Below are 17281 nucleotides of genomic sequence, written 5' to 3'. Positions count from 1 at the left end.
GAACCAATTTTAATTTGAACATCTATCCAGTTTCAGGAGAGAAAATCATGGGAAACAATCAGGTAGAATAAAAGGTAGTCATGTTTAGTTTAGCTAGTGACAAAGCCTTTCTTTGCAAATTAAATCAAGTCTAGGGGAACAGAAAACCAAAGCTTTCCTCATAAAAAGATAAAAAGTTAAATGTAATTTAAGAAAATTTAAGCATAAGAGAATTAAGTAAATATGTAGTTCACTGGTAATTCAACAATGATCAATTATATGCCAGGCTTTGCGTTAGGTGACAAGAATCACACTATGAGTGAATGCAGCCATGGTCCCTGCCCTGCTGGATATTATAGTCAAGTCATGGATACAGAGAGGTGACAAATGAGCTGAAGCCTGCAAGATAAATATAGATAGGAGTAATTTGGTGGAAATGGGATTAAATAACTTTACAAGTAGGTAATAGTAAGACTGACACACTGAAGTAGTGACAGAGAGTAAGATACAGTCCATTACCAAAGATATTTGAAGTTCATAATGTGTGAAGACCACAAGCAGTGATGTCTGGAGAGCTTTGGTGGTTTCAAAAATGACCAGGGTTAGTAGGTTATTCACCCTCACAGGCAAAATCGAAGTTAGTAATTTTATATCATTTAAGTATCTATAATGCTTTAAGATAGAACAGACACATGGTAACTATTCACTATATGAAATGCAGCTTGAGAAGTCATTATACTTTGCACTATTTCTTTAGAACATATATTTGTAACAAGAGACCAAATAGCCATAATTTCCTTTTAGAGTCCATTTCTAATGAAAAGCATGGATAAGAAGGGAAAGCCATTCTCTCCACATCAGCTTGGCTAGGAGAAAATGAAAAGCTCTTCAGTGGCACCAAATGAACCCATTTATTAAATAAAAGGCAAATGACACATAGCATATTACCATGAAACAGTACTATGTATTATTTCCTAAATCATAACTATTATATCCATCGAAGTCACAGACTAAAAAACATCTGAAGCAAACTTAATTTTAAAAATGGAAATAAAATTATCTAACCTTATGATGTCTTTGGCTTTACATCCTATATGTTTAAAATCAAAATTAAGACGTAGTTCATCCAAAGGAAGATCCCATATTTTGCTTAATTTCCCCATTTCATTAGGAAAGGATCTCAGTTCCAGATTGTAACTGACATCAAAGGAGGTCAGGTTTTCAAGACAGCCAATCTCAGGAGGAATCTTAATGAGATAAAAAAAAAAAAAGGGCAAATCCTGTTGGTAGGAAGGAAGAAATGTGTGTTGCCAAGAAACAAGGTGCTTACTAGGAAATGAGAAAGGCTCAGAGAGCCTATCTGCAACTTGAATAATCTCTCAGCAGAATCGGTCATAGTTGTCAATACAAATATATGCGACTTACCCAAAACAATATATATCACTTATTTATAATGTTTAAAGACCCATTCTCCCTTGGTAAACATCTCCTCCTCACAACACTGAAAGTAAAGAAGTTTTTTATATTTATCTAAATCCAGTCATCTGTGACTTCAGTCTGTTCCTTTACACTATGTTCTTCAGTAAAACTATAAAGATCTAGTTATAAACTTACATACAACATAATGTTCTAAAAATATAACTTAATGTTTACACTTTAGGTAGTATCCTGGTAGGGGGTTTTTTATTTTTTCCTCTTCCAAATTGTTAAGCAGTGTGCATTACTTTTACAACAGAAAACATTGATTTGCTGACAAAATAAAAAAAAAAAAACAAGTAGCAAAAAATATTCACAGTTTCTTTTTTTAAATTTTTTTTTAATGTTTATTTTTGAGAGAGAGACAGAGTGTGAGCAGGAGAGGGGCAGAGAGAGAGGGAGACACAGAATCTGAAGCAAGCTCCAGGCTCTGAGCTTTCAGCACAGAGCCCGATGCAGGGCTTGAACTCATGAACAGTGAGATAATGACCTGGACTGACGTCGAACACTTTACTGAGCCACCCAGGTGCCCCCACAGTTTTTCTGAACTTAATTCTTTTTGGCTTTCATATACAAAAAAACTTGAAGTTGGCAAAAATATATTTTTTTTCTCGGATGAATGGAAAAATCAGTTTTAGATTTACAACAGAGGCAATGGAGTGAAGCAAAGAAGGCTGACCCACTGGGGTAAAGGGAAGCATGATGGAGGCATGCACAAGTTTAAGAAAATAGGAAAGTCAGCTGAAAAACACATACTGCGTATGGCTCAGCAACAACTTGGGAAATATAGAGTATCTGTGAGTCTGTGATGAGATCAGAGATTTAGCGAAAAATAAAACACTTAGAGCATTACACATATTCATAATTAAATATATATATCCATATAATTCTTCAAAACTAGAACACAAAGTGATTTTTAAGAAAGTTAACCTACGCTAATATGCCCATTTACTTCACGGTAGGATTGGATGTTATTCAAAGATAAGAAATATCAAACAGATTTCAAAATGGCCAATCCGTGACGTTTTCAAATCACAAAAGCACATTATTAAATCGGCAATCATTTTAAACAAATAGGATGACCTCTTACCTCTTTCAGTTTATTATGAGCAAGATGCAGTTTCTCTACTCTTGACCACACATGTGCTTTTTCGCTCAAGTCCAAGACGCTGATCTGATTAAAACTGAACAAGAGTTCCCTTAAGTTCAAAGATTTCCAGTGTGCAGGACTCGGTAGATATTGAATATCATTGCTGCTCATATCTAAGGACCGTAAGCTAGAACAATACAATGTCAACATAAAAGCCAAATGAGTGCTTCCACAACACGTGAGATAATATCACAAGCAATTTTCACCAGAGAAACAACTTTAAAACTAACATTATTTATATTTAAGTATGCATGTGTTCTTGTGTGTTCATAGAGACATATATGGGCTAGAAAAAAGTATGTCTCACTAGGAACAACATTTAAATGAATAAGGACCATTAAAAACAAAACTGAAGCATAATTTCCTTACTTCAGAACCATGAAAATGTCAATCTTAGAATGAAAGAGCAAGTGTTTACCAATGTTTATGATGCATGAGAAATCATAATTAACAAAGGCAAAAATGGTCATTTCTATACAAGATTTATAAATATGCCTTCTATACAAGGGTTACAAATATGTAGCTCCCCGCTTCTCTTTTCAATTTCCCTCGTTACTGGGAGGATTCTTCAGAGGTTATGTCCTGGAGCTAATTAATAACATGCAGGGGCATAACCTTTTAACAGCTTGTCTCAGTATGATAAATATCTCAACACTGAACATGATGTCTTGCATGTGGTAGGCCCAATGCAAATTGGTTGCTTTCATGCAGGAATACACTCCCCAAAGTTTGCAGGAAACGACAGAAAAACACATGTCACATATAAGCGTACATGTGTAGGAAGAATACACAGTCAGTGATGGTGATATATTTGACCATGTAAAGGTTGCCTGGACTTTTGCAGTTATATACTGACCCCTTTCATGCAGCATATCTGAACCATGATGAATTGGTTCTACCTAAGCTCACGTAGTCGTACAACCTTCTACACCAAGGTTCAGGTCTACACGTTTTTGCTCTCATTTTACAATTATCCTGGATTCTGCCCTAACTGTCTCATAAAGATGTGTGAAAATAAGAAAATTAATTGGACTGTTTTAGAGAAAAGATGTGAATATCTAACAAACCATACAACTTAGATAAAGCCAAGAATCACCAGACTGTTCAAAAGCAATCCTTTTTAGCCTCAATGGGAACTTAAGCTGGCCAAATGCATATTCTGTTGTTTCACAGAAAATTGTTTTAAAGAAATATATACAAAGTGCTAGAAATGTATATCTGGAGATGTTGTCTAAAAGTATAGAGTAATTAAGGACCAAATAATATTTTTAGTTATTTGGGAAGAAACCTTTATGGTAATATATCTACTAATTAACTTTCATAAATATTTGACTTTCAAACACATTTTCAGGAACATATTATGTTTTTTTATTTTTATTTATTAATGTTTATTTATTTTTGAGAGAGAGAGGGAGAGACAGAGCACGAGTGGCGGAGGGGCAGAGAGAGAGGGAGACACAGATCTGAAACAGGCTCCAGGTTCTGAGCTGTCAGCACAGAGCTTAACGCGGGGCTTGAACTCACAAACCATGAGATCATGACCAGAGCCAAAGTCAGACGCTCAACTGATTGAGCCACCCAGGCACCCCAGGAACATATTATGTTTAAAATATAAGACCACCTGTATTCTAGAGGTGCCTGTATACATGAGTTAAGACTAGAAGGTTGAGCCACCAGAGTTTAAGAATAGTGACTTTAGGCAAGTTACTTCATCTCTTTAATAAAATAATATTTTCATTATAAAGTGGAGATAATAACAGCACCTATTTCCAGTTTTATTAGGACAATTAAAGGCAGCATCCACCATTGAGCACTTAAAACAGTGTCTAACACATTCTAAAGCCAGATTGAAATTAATTATTATATGTCTGTTTGACATCTTCTATGGCTAGATTATAACTAAGCATTATTTGCCTATACATTATTTGCCTATATATTATTTGCCTATACATTATTTGCCTATATATTTGCACATATACACTTATGGATTTGGTTTATAATATATACAACACAGTTATAATGGTATTTAAGATAACATAGAAAGCTTTCATTTTTTTAATGAAACTAACTAGAAACATCCCCAAATACCTAGAGCTATATAAATTGTCCTAATCCTCACCAAAAATGTCTTCGCCAAACATTTCCTTGCCTCCACAGTCTGGATGAGATCCTCCCCGAGGTACCCTTGTATAACCCTCAACTTTTCCTCACAGCATGTAGCTTAGTTATTGAATGCCTGTCTTCTCAACCTAATTACTTATTCCCTGAGGACAGAGACTGGGTTTGCTTTGCTCATTAGTGAGGGAACCACTCTCTCCAGTTTTTACTCAAACATAAGTATAATTTCAAAGTTAATAATATCTTAGTAGCATATCAACCTCTGAGAGCAAGCAAAATTTTAAAGTTAAAGCGATAGCCACTATAACCTCAATTGTTTGTAATGGTGCAAACATTAATTAACATTAAATTGTTTCAAAACAATAGCACCCTGATATAAAAGTTAAAGAAAACACAAATAGCAACTTGGGTGTTTTGCCTAGTAAAAAACAAACATTCATAGATTTAAGAACATTAAACTGAATAGCTTTAGAAATCAATTATGAATTATAAATCAATTGATATGCCTAAATCAAAACCATGTTTCTGAGGGCTTTGTTCCAGCTCATGTGGTTTTAAAATTAAAATAGCAAACTTACTGTGGAAGATTTAAAATTGTTTCAGGAACACATGTAAATCTGTTTTGGGACAATTTTAGGCTTGTCAGAGAAGAAGGCAAAAAAGGCACAGCAGCTAAAAGAAAATAAAAGTGAGATAAAGGACATTTTAATCATTTTAACTAGATTTCCATTAGATTTGACAGTAAGAACAGCTACCAAGGACCTGTCACTTAATTCAATTTCCATTTTCATGCTGACTTTTAAAATAAGGTAATATCCTTACTCCTAACACTGAACATTAAAATAATACACCATCCTTATAAGAATATTTTCATCTGAAATCTAAACAATTATCTGAACACAAATCTCTGCCCAACATCTGTACAGAGTAAAAATTATTAGAATATTCATTCCAAATTATGTGATATTATGTGTACATAAATTATAAATTAATTCATATTACTCTTAAGTAAATATAACAAAACACTTTGAAAACTAATACACAATACAACGTAAAGATAAAAATTCCTTACAGTACCACCTAATAAAGAGTGTTCTATGCAACAACAGTGGATGTTACTTAATAAAAGTATTCTTTGATCATATGATCTTAAGAGATTGAGGAAACATTTAAGTAAAATAAGGTGAAATATCTCAGCGTCCTCAATATTCTCATATATTTTATGAACTTCCAAAAAGGAAATACAGTATGAAGTATAATAAATAAAACTCTGTGGACACAATTTTGGAAAATGAGCAAATCATTCAGCCTATTTTTTATCTGTAAAATAGTGCAGCTACACTAGATGAATTCTGAGATTCTTCAGATATCTAAAGCTCTATGGTTCTATGCAAGTGGCTTGAGAAATTACTTCTTAGCATTTTCAATAGGTTATATTTTCTCTAGTAAAATCTTCAAGAGTCAACGTGTTCCAAAACACTGCTCGAAGCTGTTTTCCTGAGAGGCTGAAAAGGAACATGCTATTATTTTTTACCTATATCTGAAAAGTATTTGTGGCAAAATAAATGATTCTCCTCTTAAGAATTAAGAGGTTCAGATGCTGTATGGAAAAGACACTCATAAAGTCAAAGGACTGAAACTATATTTCACTTGAGATTATTTGTAATGGTTAGTGGTTCTGCTCAGATATCACCTTCCTAGGGCTTCTTTCCAAATGAAAGACCCTAAAACTACACAGTTGTTGTAGTGCAAAGCAAACAGATTTTTGAACTTGGTTATATTCAAGTTTCCACTACAACTAGTTAATTCATTCTATACCTCTATGTCACACAAAAATCTCAGTCGATCAGAGATCATACCTATCCTACCCTATAGGATTTTTATGAGATTCAGCTGAGATGACGTATGAATCAAGCCTCAGGTTTCTTGGGATGCTCTTCTTTCCAGATCCAACTTAAGTGTCAGAGACACAGAAACCTTTCCCTGTCTCCACAGTCTGGATATGAGCCTCCACTCCCCACCGAGGTACCCCAGTAGCATCCTCAACTTTTCCTCACAACACTTAGCTTAGTTACTGAATGCCTGTCTTCTGAACCTAACTACTTATTCCCTAAGGACAGAGACTGGGTTTTCTTTGCTCATTAGAGAGGGAACCACTCTATCCCCCATTTTCAGGTCCATAGTAGGAAAATGGGCAATATTCAAAAGGCCTAGAAGAAGGGAGAAAGGAAGAAAATATTATACAAATTTACATAGCTTTTATCATTACTAGCTTCTGAAAGTTCCAACAAAATAAAATATTTTAGGATATGTCAAATTGTATTCTGCTTTTAAGCAGCATTAAAAAGTATTTTACAGAGTCAGTCAGTTTACATGGATGGGAAGGTGCACGTGGCCTCCTTTTATCTTCTTGAGGAAGATAAAATATGGGGAGTCCCCATATATTTCCATAAAAGTATTTTGTCCCTTAATACTAGAATGTTCAGATAGACTACTGAACTTATGTTCAGATAAACATAATTCCCTGCTATCTCACATGCTAAGAGAAAATGGAGTATTCCCCAACTTTTAATAAAAGTGATGATCATATTCTGTATTACTAGAATATCTTCTAGTATCAGAGCAAGTGCTCAATGAATACACATTAACCTCACTAATTTGAAAACTGTTAACTGATTAATTTTATTTCTAAAAGAAATATTAACAGTAACTATATTTATAATCCAAAAAATTGAGTAAACCTCAGTTGGGCACTCAGTATTCTGGCTTCAACCAGTTCATGCAGCCATATGCATTTTTAGTTTTCCAGACTAAAATGAACCACAGTATAAAGGACTATCTGGGAGTCCAAGGAAATGTCATTTTAGTCTATGACAACAGCAATCTGCTGTAATTTTTTAAATTGAAAATTTTTTCAGTATTAAAAATTTTTATGTTTTAGAATTTAAAAATAAACTAGTTTTTAGGGTAGCTTCAGGTGTACAGAAGAATTGAGCAGAAAGTACGAAGAGTTCCCTTAAAGCCCTTCTCTCTTCACCATCACTCCCCCTCCCCACACACACACATTTTTCTTCTTATGACTAATAACTTGCATAGCTTGGTGTATTTGTTATAATTGGTAAGCCAATATTAATACATTATTATTAACTAAAAGTCATCATTTACAATGAAGTTCACTCTTCATGTTGTATGTCCTCTAGGACAAATGTATGATGACACGTACCCACTTTACAGCGTCACACAGAATAGTTTCACTGTCCTAAAAATCCCACTCACCTCCTCATTCCTCTCTCCCTCCCTCCAAACTCCTGACCATCACTGGTTATTTTACTGTCCCCACAGTTCTGTCTTATCCAAAATGTCATATAGTTGGAATCATATAGCATGTAGCCTCTTCAGATTGGCTTCTTTCATGCAGCAATATGCGTTTAAGTTTCTTCCACGTTTTCATGGCTTGAAAACTCATTTTTTTTAATCACTGACCTGTTAACTTTATATCTGAAATTCCCCCATTACATTTAAATTGAAATGCCACCTTTATATCCCCACCTGAAATGTCCATGTATGACTCATCCTCTAATACTGGTTAAAAGGAGATTCCCACAGGATACTTACCAAGATAATTCATTCTGGCACTGAAACTCTCCACTTTAGGACACGCCTCAAGGAAATCTTCTGATAGGGATGTAATGTGGTTTTTACTAAGGTTTAAAATTTTCAGTTCCTTCAGGCTTAAGTGGGAACATATTCCTGATATTTTATTTCTAATTATAAGAAACAAAATGAGGATTAAATTGCATAAATTCATATGCTTTGAAGAAAAAAATCAAAACAATTTGCCTTCAAAGAATAGCATCAAAGCAGACTGATTAAGTTTTAAATTAGTTGTAAAAATTTAAGTCAACTGATAGAAATTATAATATTAATTCCCTCAGTCTCTTCTCATATTATGGTTTAAAACCCATTACTATAGAAATAATGTCAGCATATTTTGTCATTCTTATGAAACTTCAATGTAAGGCAACCCTTTTGTATTTAATGAGCCCCTTTCTTACCCTTCTAAAATGAGCTGTTCCAATTTCTCTACCACATCACCAAGGTTCTCAGGAAAAGAAGACAGCTGATTATATGACAAGTTAAACTGCTTCAAGGTTGGGCACTTCACTGCAGGATCCAAAACTACTGAGGGGTTGATGTCGTTTCGAGAGATATCAAGGTTGGCAATACAATTCATTTTCAACAAGTAAGAGGGAAATGATGTAAATTTATTACTGTGCAAGTCCAAATGTGTCAAACACTTCAGGGTCTGGAAAGACAATATTTTAAAATTCTCTAACCATCTGAAAACCATCTGAAAAACTTCAAATTAGCTAATATTTCTGCCTTCCATACCGCTGGTAACTAGAACCATTAAAAATTTTCCAAAAACCTGAAAACACAATCCATAAGAGAGCCTCAGTATAATGACTAATCCAACCATCCCTGCTATTAAATGGGTAAAAACCAGGAAAACATAACAGGTAACTGTCAAAAGCAATTCAGAAAAACAGGGTTAAGAGCTTATTTCAGTTTTGTTTTGTTTTTGCAAATTATTCCCGCAGAGTGAAATGGAAGCAGAATAAGCCTCAACAAATATTTGAATTAATTAATGAATAAACAGTATGACATAATCCTGGGAATACATTTTTAAATACATAATCCTGGGAATACATTTTCTAAGCTTTTAGAAACTGTTATACATTTTAATATAAATATGACTTAACCAAAAAAGTAGTCATTGTATACAGGTTTCATTTTAGGACTTCCTCTTTTTTATAAAACTTTTTGTTTCAAATCTCTATTTTCCATTTTTAAGCACTTTCTAATTTTACCATGACAATAAGAAACTTTCCATTTATATGTCAATGTTTTAAATCTTTGGTATGGATTGTCGTCAAAGGGCTACAATATAAAAAATAATCTCTTCTCTCTGCTCTTCGTTATATACCAATATATTTATCCTCACAGAAATCTAGAGTTTGACATGATTATAAAGCTTATATTAATGGATCTTTGCCCCAAAAGTTGTTTCAAAATATCTATCACTGTTTCAGATCCTACCAGATTATTCAAAAAAATGTATTTTTACATTATTCATTCCCAAATTATAACCAGGAAATTTTTTGGCATAGACACCTATAAGCGGTGATTTTATTTTTTTTATTTTATTTATTTTTAAAAATTTTTTTTTTAACGTTTATTTATTTTTGAGACAGAGAGAGACAGAGCATGAACGGGGGAGGGGCAGAGAGAGAGGGAGACACAGAATCGGAAGCAGGCTCCAGGCTCTGAGCCATCAGCCCAGAGCCCGACGCGGGGCTCGAACTCACGGACGGCGAGATCGTGACCTGAGCTGAAGTCGGACGCTTAACTGACTGCGCCACCCAGGCGCCCCTCAAGCGGTGATTTTAAAAACTGCCATCTATTGGTGCCAATTTAAAATTTCCTTAAGAGATTCTGAGCTGGTCTGGTCTTTAAATACTCTGATGTTTTTCAACCTGTCATGCTCTTTTCAAATCCTCTTTTTTTTTTAGCTAAGCTATATTCTAGTCATATTTTACTTACTCTGTAACTAATACTTACTGAAGGTGTACCAAGTGTCAGTCATTAATTCCTTCATGAATTAATTCAATAATCATCTATTAAGGCTCTACTGTATGGAAGACATTATGAGGCACTGAGAACAGACATGAACAAGCCTGAAACAGTTCCTGTTCTCAGGAAGTTGACAATTTAGTGAAGAGAATATACCTTAGATCAAAATTTATAAGTGAATGAGCACTGGGGGAAAAACATGGATGCCACGGAAATGTAAATCGGGTGTATAGCCAACCTGGTCTGGAGGGATGAAGAGGAGAGGAAAAGAAAAGGGTAAGGACCCTTGTGACTTGGTGGATTTAGACTGGCGAAGAGGGGGAGAAGGAGAGAGTGAACACATTTCAGACATGGGTTGCAAGAAGACTGTCCTCCCTTTCTCCAAATACACACACTGTAAAGGAAAGACACCACTTAAATATACTTAAAAAATGCAACGTTAATGTTGCTTTAAAAAGTCTCAAAATTATCGTAAGCTTTATAGGTGAGAAAAGGGAAGAAAAATACAGTTTTTTCATCAAACTTTGCAGTTCAGTCTAAGAATTCAGTTTAATAATTTAAATATTTTATTAAGATTATTTTAATTCATCAGTGTATCTTTGGCTCTTGTCTACAGTACATAAAAATGATGAACAAATATTCAGAGGACTATTCTATTGGCAGATCATTTAATACTTTAATTTTTGAAAATAGGAACTCTGAGCAAAAAGAATCAACTTTTAAGTCTCATATAATTTTAAAACTCAATAAATGCCTTACGGATAGTTTAGCTGAGCCTCTGTATTTCTGCAGGTAAGGAAATGAAAGCTTAGAGCAGCCAAAGTAACACTTATTGTTAAACAGCTGGTAGCTAAGCCAGAGCCAGTGCCACTAAACCAGGTGTAACAGTCTACCTACTTTAAACAGTTTAAGTTGTCTTCTAGAAGTAAGTAACTGAAGGTATAGCCTTGATACATCCTACCATGTACACATGTATCATCAGGACAGAACCTAGCATTCCTTTTCATCAGGTCCCCATCCTCAAAGATGTTCTTGAACATAGACTGATACTAATGTGACAACTACAAGAAAGGGGGAATTACTATCCAATGAAGCAGAAGCAGATCCTTCTTTGTAAAGATTTAACCATGCAAATTAGATCAAACTGCAAAAGCTCTTCAAATATCCTGAGAGTAATAAGGATAAATTAAATTTACTTCACACAATTGTTGTGGAAAGTTCGTGAGTCCATTCTGGTGAAGCTCCAGCTTTTCAAGATGCTCCAAATGACCACTTATACAGCATTTCTGGCTTAGGGCATCAATGTCTCTTAGTTCATTTGCTGAAAGGTCTAATGATGTAATATACTCTCTCTCAGAAGCCAGGGAAGAAATGCTGTCTGAATGCCTCATATGGGATTGAAGTTTTGATGACCCTTTTGTCAAAAACAAACAAACAATGGAAACATAAGCAAGTAATTTAAGTTCACTTGGTAAATATTTACTGATCACCTACTACTGTCAGGATCCCTTCCAGGCACTGGAGATTCAGTAGAAAACAAACTACAGAGCTTACATTCCAGTGGCAGAGGTGGACAATAAATAATACATATTTAATCAAATGGTATTAGTAGTGTAAAAAAAAAAAACAATAGACCTGCAGAAAGAGATGAAGAGTTGCATTGGTGACAGTACTATTTGCATTTCAGGAAAGTAGTAGAAAGGATAAAAGAGTCAGTCCTACATAGCATTGTAAAAGGTAAAGTTTTAAATCTATAACTGTATTTCATTTTTCTACAGTGTGTGATATCATTAGGTACACAGAATTTGAAGGTTATGTACGATGAAATTAACACCCAAAAAAATTGAACAGAGGAAATTTAACAAAGTACTGTATTCTCCTCAAAATATCTATTTATTTACGATTATTGTCAAATACTTACTGAGTGAGTCATCTGAAGACAATATTTTTCTTTTTCGCCTCAGTAAATCTTCATGATCGAAAATGGGTCCCTATTAAACAAATAGACATTTATAATAAAATCACTATCATTTCTTGCAGCGAAGAGAACAGTTTCCTATCTGGTTTCCTTAAGGATCACTGTAAGACTTCCAGCAAAAGTACTCAGAGGACCAAGCCACACCATAAGACAGAGAGACCTAGCCTGGGCTCCATAGATATGGAGCTCTGAAAGAAAAAAAAAAAAAAGATAAATCATTTTGAAGTGTACTTAGTACACATATGGTCCCAAAAGCTCAAGAAATGTACATTTAAAATGGTTTATACGTATATGTATATACACATATATATACACATATATATACATATATACATATATATATATATATATATTCTGTATATAAAGTTTTCAAATATTAGGGAATTGCTGTACCAGTAGCTCCTAGCTTTGACACATAATTTCAGTTATCAAGAGAATACCAATAACAAAACACACAACATAATCACAATTAATCATAACTTACCAATGAGTTGGAATGTCTCTGCAAATTTGGTGAGCAACGCTGTAAGGCACGATCTCGGTAAAATTCTCCCACACTAATTGAATTGGATTTTCTTTTCACAAGAAATGAGCCTTCACTTCCTATTTTTAAATGATAAAATAAAGGCAAATAAGAAATGCTGACTCAATCATAAGATGCTAGTATCATAGTACAATCATAAAAGATAACACATATATTCATTGATGGAAATTTCCCAATTCCCACTGTAACAGTTTTACAATGGAAATAATAAACTATGTCGGCTTTTCATTTTCAAAATTCAGCTACATTTCTCTTCATCCATAAATATTTACTGAATGGCTATCTTAGACCAGATACTGAATAAGTGCAGAATAAAGATAAGCAGGAAAAACAATCCATGCCTCATCTGAGTTCATGGTACAGTAGGAAAAGCCAACTAAAAAAATAGTTACATGCTATAATAAATACATGTATGTACAGGAAGCAAAGAAAGTTTACACAAAAATCTGATCAATGTTATTCTTCTTGGTTTCTTTGAATTGCTTTTAGCAAATTTTCAAATTTTATTTAAATATTGGGATAACACTAAATTATTTAATATTCAGCAATCTTGACAACATCTCTATTTAAATTGCATATTATATGGTTTCATTTATTGAATGACGTTAAAGTAAAATAATGAGTTTAGTTGTCAATATTCTGCTGAGATAGAGGAGAGGAGCACACTTCTCTTTTAAAAAATTTTATTTAAGGACACCTGGGTGACTCAGTCGGTTAAGTGTCTGACTTCAGCTCAGGTCATGATCTCACTGTGGGTTTGAGCCCCACATCTGGCTCTGTGCTGATAGCTCAGAGCCTGGAGCCTGCCTCAGAGTCTGTGTCTCCCTCTCTCTCTGTCCCTCCCCCACTCACGCTCTCTCTCTCTCTCTTTCAAAAATAAATACACATTAAAAAGATGTTTTTAATGTAACGTGTATTTATTTATTTTGAGAGAGACAGAAAGATCGCAAGCGGGAGAAGGGCAGAAAGAGAGGAAGAATCCCAAACAAGCTCTGCGCTGTCAGCACAAAGTCTAACATGAGGCTCAAACTCATGAAACTGTGAGATCATGACCTGAGCCGAAATCAAGAGTCAGGCGCCCAACCAACTGAGCCACCCAGGCACCCTGAGAAGAACTACTTTTAAAATTATGGATTTTCAGGACTCCTGGATTGCTCAGTTGGCTGAGTGACTCTTGATTTCTGCTCAGGTCGTGATCTCATGGTTGTAAATTCAGGCCCGCAGTGGTCTCCACACTGAACGTGGAGACTGCTTGAGATTCTCTCTCTCTCTCTCTCTCTCTCTCTCTCTCTCTCTCTCTCTTTCCTCTTCTCCTCCCTTGCTAGCACTCTCTCTCTCAAAAAAAAAAAAAAAGAAATTACTCATTTTCAACAAAATAAGGATCAATAAATATATTTTTAAGGACAAAAATACATTACTGAAAAATTATGAGATCATAAATCCTAGCACTCTATCTTATAAGCATAAAGAATGAATTTTAAGTTTCAAAACAAATTATAAAATCTACATATCCAAAAATCAATTTTGTAATATTTACATAAATCTTAAAGTTGAAACAGATACTTCCTACTTGGTTCACTATTAAAATTTAATTTACCCTATAATTTTAATTATTTCATGCTTAAGGAACTTAATAAAATAGACTTCAAAGTTAATTACATTTTTGTATCTTATAATAATTACATTTTCATAATTATCCCACTTTATGTTTGTGAAAGTTCTATGAGCATATTGTTTATAGAAGCAACAAAGGCATTTTATAATTATTTTTATGTCAGCAATTCTAACATTTCTTTATTTAAAAATACATAATGAGAATTCTTATTTCAGGCATGATGGAGTAACAGACAGCTAACCTGACAACTCTCCCCACAGACAACTAGAAACTTGGAAGAAATATTTTGAACAACTGATTTCAAACACTAGGCAACCAACAAAAGGTTCAGGATGGTGTAGTGCCTGAAAGAAGGGAAACAAATTATATAAGCCTTACGCTCACCCTGGCTTTCTGCCTGAAGACCATTAAGGGCCACAGGCACAGGGAGAAGGAATTTAAACAAAGCCCAATGGTTTTCCTGAGATGAAGAGGTGGATATCAATGCTCATGGAGACTAACTAAGCTGGGAGTTCTGGGCAGAGTCTTGAAAAAAGAGCTTCAGTAATTGGCACAGGGGTTTCCAGCAGATTTGCACTATAAGAAATGTAAACAGGAGTTCTTCAAGAGGAAAAAAAGAATACTAGATGGATCATATGGAAGGTTTAAGTCACCAAAAAATTACAATCCTTAATTTTTGTGCATTCAATAACAAAGCTCCATAACACAGAAAGCATAAACAGATGGAATTAAAAGATGAATTAACAAATCCATGGTTACAATTTCAACATATATTCATCAAATACAATAGAGAGAAAAATTAGTAAAGATATAGAAGACCTAAAAAATACTACCAATTTGACCTAATTGACCCCACAATAGCGGAATACACATTCTTTTAAGTGACACATAGAACATTCACCAACACAGACCAGACAGTAGTCCAAAAATCAAGTCTCAATAAATTAAAAACACTATAAATCATTAGATTCTCTGACCACAACAAAGTTATATATGATATCAATAACAAGGGGATATTGGAAAAGTTTCCAAATATATGGAAAACAAACAACACTCTCCTAAATAATCCATGACTCCAAAAAAATCACAAAGGAAATCAGAAAATTTTCAACACTGAATATAAACAGAACATACAAAAATTGTGGGATGCAGCTAACGTGGTCCCCAAAAGAATTTGTATTGGTCTTAAATGTTTATACTAGAAAATAACAAAAATGTCTAAAAATCAGTGTTCTAAGCATCCACATTAAGAATCTTTAAAAAGAAGAGCCAAATCAAATGAAAATAAGTAAAATAAAGGAAACAAAGATTAAAGCAAAAATCAGTAAAAAAGAAAATGGACAAATGACAGAGAAGAATCAATGAAACAAAATGCGGATTCTTTGAAAACATCAATCAAATTAATAAACTTGAGCCAATGAACATACAAAGGGAAAGACACAAATTACCAATGTCAAGATTTAAAGCATTTTGAGGTCTAGTAGAAATTGTGTTCTGTTGATTGGGGGCGGGGGCTGGTCTGTGTGATTGCAAAGGTGTACTGCAACAGCCTTTTTATCTGGGAGCCCCTGTGTCATTCAAATATCTAACTCTGAGTTGTACAAAGTGTCACATTATACTATCTGTACAGTGTGCTTTTTTTTTTTAACGTTTATTTATTTTTGAGACAGAGAGAGACAGAGCATGAATGGGGGTGGGTCAGAGAGAGAGAGGGAGACACAGAATCTGAAACAGGCTCCAGGCTCCGAGCTGTCAGCACAAAGCCCGACGCGGGGCTCGAACTCACAGACCGCGAGATCATGACCTGAGCCGAAGTCGGCCACTTAACCGACTGAGCCACCCAGGTGCCCCATGTACATTGTGCTTTCTAGGCAGATCTATATTGTGTATTTTTTGGAATTTTTTATTTAATTTCTTGGAGATCACTGTGAATGGATCAAGAAATCCAGAATAGCCATTTTTTTTAAATATCCATTTAAAATCTGCTCATTTAAGTGGGACCATTAGCTTGTCACCAAGCAGAACTCTTTTAAAACAAATTTAAAACTACTTGTGGCCTATATATGTTTAATCCTGATTGAAGAGGAAGCTTCTAACTCAACACAGTAACCAGTTGTAAAACCCAGACCTTTATCAACACCATGTAAAGAATTTCAGGACTCATATACAGATAGACAATAAAGTCATGCAATTTGAAAAGCAGTGTTTCATTATGAAAGAGCTCTCAAATTCCTTTTAAAGCTAATCTAATAAAAAAGATGTATAAATGTTCTTGAAAAAAAGAATTAAAGATCAGGTATCTCTTACAAAGGTTAACAGGACAGTAGGAGAATTATTATGAATGACATTAAATACAAGTTTGGCAACTTATGTAAAATGGACAAATTACTTGAAAGTTTAAAATTACAAAAACTGAAGCAAGAAGTAATAGAAAATCAAAATAACCATAAAGCTATTAAACTTATTAAATTTATGATAAAAATAGCCCCCCCCCAAATAAATTTCCAAACCTACATAGCTTTACTGGTGAAGCCTATCAAACATTTAAGAAGGAAATACTACCTCTCTTATACAAAATTTTAAAGACAATGGTGGAGTTGGAAACACTTCCCAACTCATTTAAAAGAGGCTAGCATTACTCTCATAATTATAAGAAAACATAAAACTACAGACCAATACTCCTCACAAATGCAAGATGCTTTAACAACATTTTAGACAATCAAATCCAACAATATATAAAAAAGGATAATGTATCATACCAGGTGAGATTTATCCCACAAATGCAAG

At 34.2% G+C, this 17281-nt stretch overlaps 1 protein-coding gene across 4 annotated transcripts in view; it reads right to left on the bottom strand.

Annotated features, from left to right (window-relative positions):
• The window catches only part of LRRK2 (leucine rich repeat kinase 2), a 137299-nt gene that overhangs the window by 61757 nt on the left and 58261 nt on the right, over positions 1 to 17281 (bottom strand). For all 4 annotated transcript variants that reach the window (XM_053226128.1, XM_027035906.2, XM_053226127.1 and 1 more), the window contains 8 exons: positions 12820 to 12938; positions 12279 to 12348; positions 11554 to 11771; positions 8779 to 9029; positions 8339 to 8487; positions 5302 to 5395; positions 2546 to 2732; positions 1045 to 1226 (listed from right to left, as the gene is read on the bottom strand). In XM_053226128.1, the coding sequence (XP_053082103.1) occupies positions 1045 to 1226; positions 2546 to 2732; positions 5302 to 5395; positions 8339 to 8487; positions 8779 to 9029; positions 11554 to 11771; positions 12279 to 12348; positions 12820 to 12938 (1270 nt within the window). The remainder of the gene's footprint in view (positions 1 to 1044; positions 1227 to 2545; positions 2733 to 5301; positions 5396 to 8338; positions 8488 to 8778; positions 9030 to 11553; positions 11772 to 12278; positions 12349 to 12819; positions 12939 to 17281) is intronic.

Source organism: Acinonyx jubatus, chromosome B4, assembly GCF_027475565.1.
Source record: "Acinonyx jubatus isolate Ajub_Pintada_27869175 chromosome B4, VMU_Ajub_asm_v1.0, whole genome shotgun sequence".
In the NCBI taxonomy this organism is placed as follows: domain Eukaryota; kingdom Metazoa; phylum Chordata; class Mammalia; order Carnivora; family Felidae; genus Acinonyx; species Acinonyx jubatus.
The sequence above is the reverse complement of the archived record's forward strand: the minus strand, read 5'-3'. Positions and strand labels throughout refer to the sequence as shown.